This window comes from Cricetulus griseus, chromosome 9, assembly GCF_003668045.3.
Source record: "Cricetulus griseus strain 17A/GY chromosome 9, alternate assembly CriGri-PICRH-1.0, whole genome shotgun sequence".
Taxonomy (NCBI): domain Eukaryota; kingdom Metazoa; phylum Chordata; class Mammalia; order Rodentia; family Cricetidae; genus Cricetulus; species Cricetulus griseus.
The window spans coordinates 12,226,019-12,233,512 of NC_048602.1; the positions used below are offsets into that span (position 1 = coordinate 12,226,019).

Consider the following 7,494-nt stretch of genomic DNA (forward strand, 5'->3'; position numbering starts at 1 on the left):
AACATGAAAGCTATGTGGGACGGCACTAAAAGTGTAAGGGACAGAGAAGTGTCTTTGCTAGACGGCACCACTCACAGCCTACTGCATTCTGAGAGGTGACCCTGTCTAGGTGGACACTCAGCTGAGAGAGAGAAGGACAACTGAAAATTGCAACTGTGCTGAAGCTGAATCTCTTCTTCTCAGAAGGTGGATGCCACAGTAAGAGGATGGCTTTGTCCTCTGTGCTTCTCTACAAGGGCTACACACTCTGGCAAGGATTTCTGCTCACTGGTAAGACTACCTACTCTCTGAGTGTAGAGGGAGGGAAACTCAGAAGTATTATAGAGTCTTGTAAATAGGAAAGGAGACCCAGAAAAAGATCAGGGTTTCTGTTTGCAATCATAGGGCAGAAGGTACAGTGATGTACAGAGACATAGCAGCCGCAAGCTTTCATCAGATAGGAGGTGATGATGGAAATGAATTGTTCCCAACACTTAATATTCAAAGTCAGCCATATTGGCTGCCATTTTATGAAGTCGAATTCCCATCCATGACTGGTTACTCTCCAAACACAAATCAAAGAGGGGTGGGCCAGGGAGATTGTTCAGTGTCCTGATATACAACCTAAAATTAGTCCTCAACTCCCATATAGTAGATTGAAAGAAGAGACTCCTAAAAGATCAACCTTGCCCTCCAGACAGGAGCTGGCATATGTGCTTGCAGATGTGCACACTGGGTCATGTGCCTCTACACAAACAAAATTGCATGGACTGGCACATGTGTGTTAGGGCATGTCCTTCCCAAATCCTCTCATGTAATACATAAGTAAATGCGAGATCATCAAATCACACTTGAGTACAATTATTGTCATCATTTCTAAACCTGAAAAGTATGGAGATAAATCCAGGTCACAGTCCTGCTTTGTTCATTTCAGCCTCCCTACCTCCCTCCATCCATCCATCCCTCCCTCCTTCCTTCCTTCTTTTCCTTCCTCGCTGTTGTATGTCTTTTTCAAGAACTAAACCTTCCTGAGAGTTCAAGTCCTCACAAAACCTTGGTTGAAATGGAGTAGAAATCAGATTATCTGGGACTTGAAGACTCAGGTTGTCTAGAAACACAAAGGGAAAAGGGAAAAGTCAGAAAATAAGGACACTCTAGAGGAGGATGTCAGAGAAGCATGGTGCCCCACACCAAACACTCCATGTGAGGAGGGATATCGGGACACTGTGCGGGGAGTCAGGAAGACACTGAAGCAAAGAACCCCATAGAGAGGAAAGGACACAGTTAAAGACTTTAAAGGAGTGGAAGCCATCTTCTTCAGCTCCATCAAGGGGGTAAATACATATCTACCCTTACACCTAAACTGAGTAATGAACACACTGAGCAATGTTGATTCTTTTTCTCTCTTGATGTCTAGCCTCCCTTCTAACCTGCTGGCATCTGTCCACCACTGCCAAAGTCACCATTGAGTCAGTGCCATCTCCAGTGATTGAAGGGGAAAACGTTCTTCTAAGTGCCAAAAATCTGCCAAACAATCTTGTAGCTTTTGCCTGGTTCAAAACCGTGAAGACAATGAGGCGTGGAATTGCACTATATACTCTGACCACTAATGTAAGTGCGGCAGGGCCTCAATACAGTGGCAGAGAAACTTTGTTTAGCAATGGATCCCTGTGGCTCACAAATGTCACCCCGAAGGACAAAGGATTCTATACCCTAAGGACAATACATAAAAGTGGAAAAATTGTATCTACAACAAGGATGTACCTCCATGTGTACAGTAAGTAATTCTTTGTGAACTCTGGGTTCTGGATGGGCTAAACCTGAAACATCAAACCTAGCCTGTAACTATATCTCCTCTGCATTGTGTTCTCATGTTGGAGTTAGAGCATTTGGTGCAGGACACTCATAGTGGAGAATAACTTCAATAAACCAGGTTTTCATTTGACGTTTCCTTGCAGGCAGCTGGATGTGTACTGGGTAACTCAGCTGGATGTGTACTGGGTAACTCAGCCTAGGGTATCAAACACTGTCTAGACCCTTGGGATTCTGGAAAATAATGTATCTTTGAGAAAGTCTCCAAGGGACAGAGAGTGGGCCTAGTTGAAAATGCAGTGGGATTCTCACAGAAAGGTGATCCACAGGAATCTCTGGTTGACATCCTCTGTCCCAGACTCAATACCAGGTATTCCTGAGAAAAATTTTACTAGGGATACATTTTTACTCCCTGGTGTCAGGGAAATGTTCTTTTTGACAGTTGAAATCTGGTGATATGTGTAAGCAGCTAGTTCACTGTCATGAAAGCCACGTTAATTCAAGATCTCAGACATCTCCAGAGACTCAGCTGGAATAACAGAGTTCAACAGATGCCCAGGCAATTAAATAAACGTTATGATGTGCTTATGAAATTACCAGGAAGGTCATAGCTGCCAAGGAGAGGGACAGGGGATGCAGGTCCTCCTGACAAGTTCTTGTTCTCTGGGATCCAGCTTAGGAAATTCTCCCCTGGAAACAAATGTCTAGAGCCTCTGCTGACATCAACAGTTCCCCAAATACGAGCTGCAGTTCCACCAGTGCTTATAAGGGATGGCAGCAAGATGCAGAATCAACATTCAGAAAAGCATTAACCTAAACCAGGAACTTACATTTTATTCTGGCCTTTACTTCTGTCACTACAGATTTGAAAGTCAAGGACACTGTTTTCTCAGACCTACTGTCTGCTTCCTGTAACTACTGTATTGATGTTAAGTTCTCCATTTTTGTAGTGTCTTTGGGAAAGATAGCACAGGGAAAGATAATCTAGGGGAATCACCTAGACTAAAGTCTAATGGAACACAGAAACCCCAGGACAGACACATAACACAGGTTAGTAAGCAGAGGAAATGGGAACATTGTATTGTACCTCTGCATGGACGGTAGAATCCACACCATCTTCCTATGACTCAGGTCTCCTATTCCCACTCAACCAGGATTTGAGACTCCTGACACATCTGCTCCTGGACCTTTGTCCTGAATCTGAATCATGACTAGTGATTGCAGTGAGAATAGTTTTGTCCCTTTCCTGTGTATCATGCAGCTGGTCCCGTTGGAGCCCTCACAGACATTTCTGTCCCCTTTCTGCAGAGGGTATATTCCATCTTTAAAGAACATTGAAATCAGAGGGTAGACTGTGGTAGCTTTCACAGGAAATGCAGAGATTCCCTCTTTGGTACTGACAGACCAAGGCCAGGACACAGCAGATGTTAGCTCTAGATTATACAACTGTTCTCTTAAGACATAGGAATACTCATTAGCCTAGTTCACAGTGTGTTCTAGAGGAATCAAACACAAGGACAGAAGAAGAGAGGGAAGTGAGATAGCCCTGAGAGAAGAGAGGGCAGGGCAGTGTTTTGAACACAGACTCACCTACAGCCCATGACACTCCTGGAGGTACTCCTTCCTAGGAAGATGCTTGGCTCAGATGGGGGAAGGACAGCAGAGTTTAGGACCTGTTCTGGAGCCGAAGAACTGCAGAAAGAGGACACATAGTGCCACAGAGACCAAGGATAAATAATCTGTATCCCTCTGCAAACTGCACACTACCTCTCATGGGCTCATTCCCAAACCTGAGAACTCACAGAGATAGTGTTTGAGAGTGTAGAGGACTGACTTACTATCTGGAGTTTCCTAAAAGGGACAGGGACCAGAAAGGAGTCTTGAGTTTTGGAGGAGACAAGACAAGTGTCTGAAAGTTGCTCAGCAGCAGGAAGTTCTCAGTGAATAAGACATGGTAAATGAATGGGGAGAGATTGATCCTATCCAAAGTTATACACTATGACCACAGCATTCTAAAGACTGATGTTCTCAGTTATGGCTTCCCAAAGGAAAAAATCAAGCTGATGTTGATCAGTGGCATGGCTTATTGGATATAGGTATTTACTTCATTTTCTGATGAACTCAGAATCAAGGAAAACAGGTTTTTCTCTGAAGGCCAATTGAGTACTGTGTCCCGCACCCATGCCCCTCACTGAGACATGCCTTGCACACAAACTCTGACTCAAATGTAATTTCTAAATAAGTTTCCAAAAGCAAAGCAAGTGAAACAAAAATTCACTGTATATTCCAATCCATAGCCATACAGGCTCCAAGGACATTATTCATTTTTTGATTCTCTACAGTTATCTGAAATTTTTTTCCAGGCAGCCTTTTCTTTTATAAGTATAAGACAAATTCCTATAAGGCCCTAGTTCAAGTGGACTTGAAGTCACAATGCAGCTACAATGTGAAGTAGGGTGTTGACTGGGACCACAAGAAAAACAAAACAGCAATAAAAGTCAGAGACTGAAGACAGAGGCATGGAAGGATAGAGGTTGGGCAGGCATCACCCCAACAACCTTCTACAATGAATGAGAGCAGGGGTCAATGGGCAATGAGCCTGCCATATAGGAGAGAGTGCCATATAGTGAAAATGACTATTTTGGGGATACTGATAACATGGAAATCATGTGCTGATCTCCACCAAGTAGGAAAGGGAGACACTTTCCCAAACACCTAGACTGAGAAATGAACACTGCTGCTCAGTACAGAGGGTCCCAATATTGATGGATCTCTCTCTTCTCTTCCAGGCTTCCTTTTCACCTGTGGGCGCCCTCATCCTTTTGCCCCGCCTACTATTGAATTAGTGCCACCCAATGTTACTGAAGGGGAAAATGTTCTTTTACTTGTTCACAATCTTCCAATGAATCTTCAAGCTCTTTTCTGGTACAAAGGGCTGGCTGTGCTCAAGGAGTTTGAAATTGCCCAACATATAAGAGCCATAGATTCAAGTGTGCAAGGGCCTGCACACAGTGGTAGAGAAGCATTGTTCAGGAATGGATCCCTGATGTTCTACAACGTCCTCTGGAAAGACAACGGATTCTATACCCTACGAACTCTGACTACAGATCTGAAAACGCAAGTAGCACACGTGCAGCTCCAGGTAGACAGTAAGTGATCCTCTATCGTTGTTCAGTGCTGGGTGCAGCTCACACACACAGGACTGTCATGCCTGGCATCTATCTGCCTACCTCCTCTCTCTGCTGTGTCCCTGTGTTGGGAATTGAGCAGTCAGTGCAGGACACCTAAGGTAGAGACAAACTGTCACAGATCACACTCTGTAGTGTGACTCCACCCTCTATCAAGGAAGACATTGATGGAAAGCAATTCAGCATAAGATGTCAGATAATGTCTAGTACCTTGGGTTTATATCTGTGTATGTGAGGAAATGATGGCATCCTCAAAGAGAGGTGAGCCCAAGAAATCCATGGTCCCTATTATATGTTCCAGGCTTTACTACACATATCCCTGTAGATTATTTGTCCAGGACTCAATTCTTATTTCTCATAGCTAACATGGACTAGTGCTTTTTGGCTATCTATACAAACCTGGAGTAAGCTATCTCCAAATTGAGAGTGTCCTAAATAAAGTCCAGGAACTGGTGCAGAGAACAAGGAGGAGTGCTGCTTAGTAACTTGATCCTCATGGCTTGGTCATCCTGCTTCCTTTCATTACCCAAGACTAATAACTCAGGGATGGAACTGCAGGCAGCGAGACAGACTCTCCCAGACTAAATTCTAATTAAAAATATACAGTATATACTACAGCCTTGTTCACAGGCCAATTCGACAGTGGCATTTCTAATTGAGTATCCCTCTTTAAAAAAGACACTTACTTGTGTCCAGTTGACATGAAGCCAGCCATCCTAGTATCTGAGACTTTTCTATGACCTGAGCCTACCAAGAAGACCAGGCTTCTCCTGACTTCAACCAGCCTAGTATAGTGGGATTCAGAGCAAAGCACAAAGCACATCTAGTAACTGATGTCAGCGCATGACTGGAGCCATAACACACTGGAAAAGAAAGGTCTGTAGAGTTGAGTGGAGGCATTATCTAAAATTGCACTGTTCATGAGTGTGATGAGTGTGTACAGTGCCTGATTGAAGGCATTTAGACAACCACAGAGGGAGTTCCTTGCAGAGGAAATGACACATCCATAAGCACTGAGAGAATGGAGGTTGTGTTTCTGACCTCTACATTGAAGGATAGACAGACCCACACCTTTATCTCTAGTCTGAGGGATGAATCCATCTGTTCAGCACAGAGGTTGCCATCTTCCCACCAACCCAATCTTCTTCAACTGATGACTTTTTTTCTCTTCCAGCCACACTTTCTACATGTTGTAGAGATCTCACCTCTGCCCAAGTCACAATTGAATCAATGCCTCGCTATGTTGCTGAAGGGGGAAGTGTTCTTCTCTTAGTTCATAATCTGCCAGAAGATCTTCGAGGGTTTTCCTGGTACAAATCTTTGAACAGCACAGATGACTTTAAAATTGCAGAATACAGCAGGGACATAAGTTTCACCGTCTGGGGGCTTGCACATAGCCAAAGAGACACGGTGTACACCAATGGATCCCTGCTTCTCCAAGATGTCACTAATAAAGATGCAGGATGGTACATGCTAGAAACTTTCAACAGAGACTGGGAAATTGAAAAAGCATATGTACAACTCCATGTAAACAGTAAGTGACCCTTTATGGCTTCCAGATGTTGAGTGTGGCTATCCTGTTTCATACACTGAACTTTCAGGACTGGGGTGTGCATGCTGTTTCCCTCACCATTGTGTCCACACACTGGGGTTTGGGCACTTACTGAAAGAGAGAGGGTAGACAAAGTGAAACAGATCAGAGCCCTTCACCTTAGTCTCCACCTGCCGAGAGAAGAATGTGTACTAATACCTCAGTACAAGAATTTCAGCCTTAGTGTAGACACTTGAAGCTCTCACCTTGCCCACGACACTAACAGAGACTGTGGGATTCATGCATGTACTGGATGAGGAAGTCATGGGGTCCTTATAGAGAGTACCAGGAAGTCCTTGTTCAAAAACTTTGTCCCCGGCTTTTACACTGGGGAGATGACACTGGGGAGATTTTGTCAATATTTGGCCTTAATTTCGTGTTTTTGATGATAAAGAACAAGTCTTTACTAACTGTCCAAGTCCCATAGAATGTGAACTCAACTGTACCTTGACCTGGGAGCTGAAGTTAGATAGGTCACATGGTCATTTCCTTCTTCTGAAGGAAAATGTTCAAGTTCCTGAACCAGTAGCCAATTATTCTGATGGGTTTGTGACATTTCACAGGAATATCAATGTCCTGAAAAGTAGAAACAGAGGAAACAGTTATCCCATGCTCCTCCTTGTTCTTAGGGGTCAAACCTGGGTAAGTCTGTTCTTTGGGCAAATAATAACAGATGCTGTTAATTTGACCAGCTCCCCCATCCCATGGTCAGGTCATTGCTCATAACTAAGCCTAACTCACAGAAGCAGTGATCAATTTCAGTGTGTCTAATTAAAGCAAAATTGAGATATAGCACACTCAGTGTGTGAAGCAGGGTCAAAATGCAAGCTATATGTATAGTCTCAGGTCCATCTTCTCCCTCTAGGAGGCTTTATTAAGTGTGAAGTCCTAGAGGGGTGGTTGAGCTCACTGAATGACCACTCT

General features: G+C 43.8%; 1 protein-coding gene across 1 annotated transcript; it reads left to right on the top strand.

Moving 5' to 3' along the window:
• The first annotated feature begins 206 nt into the window (after positions 1-206).
• On the top strand, positions 207-6,521 carry LOC100763172 (pregnancy-specific glycoprotein 22-like). Its single transcript, XM_027433680.2, has 4 exons — positions 207-270; positions 1,397-1,756; positions 4,581-4,940; positions 6,154-6,521. Exons 1-4 carry the CDS (start codon positions 207-209, stop codon positions 6,519-6,521), a joined length of 1,152 nt encoding a protein of 383 aa, XP_027289481.2.
• Positions 6,522-7,494: the final 973 nt, after the last annotated feature.

Bases quoted from the DNA above. Each gene is read 5' to 3' on its own strand.
- LOC100763172 (XM_027433680.2), top strand. From the start codon at position 207: ATGGCTTTGTCCTCTGTGCTTCTCTACAAGGGCTACACACTCTGGCAA. The intron at 1,757-4,580 runs GTAAGTAATTCT...CTTCTCTTCCAG, and splicing joins GATGTACCTCCATGTGTACA to GCTTCCTTTTCACCTGTGGG. The intron at 4,941-6,153 runs GTAAGTGATCCT...TTTCTCTTCCAG, and splicing joins CGTGCAGCTCCAGGTAGACA to CCACACTTTCTACATGTTGT.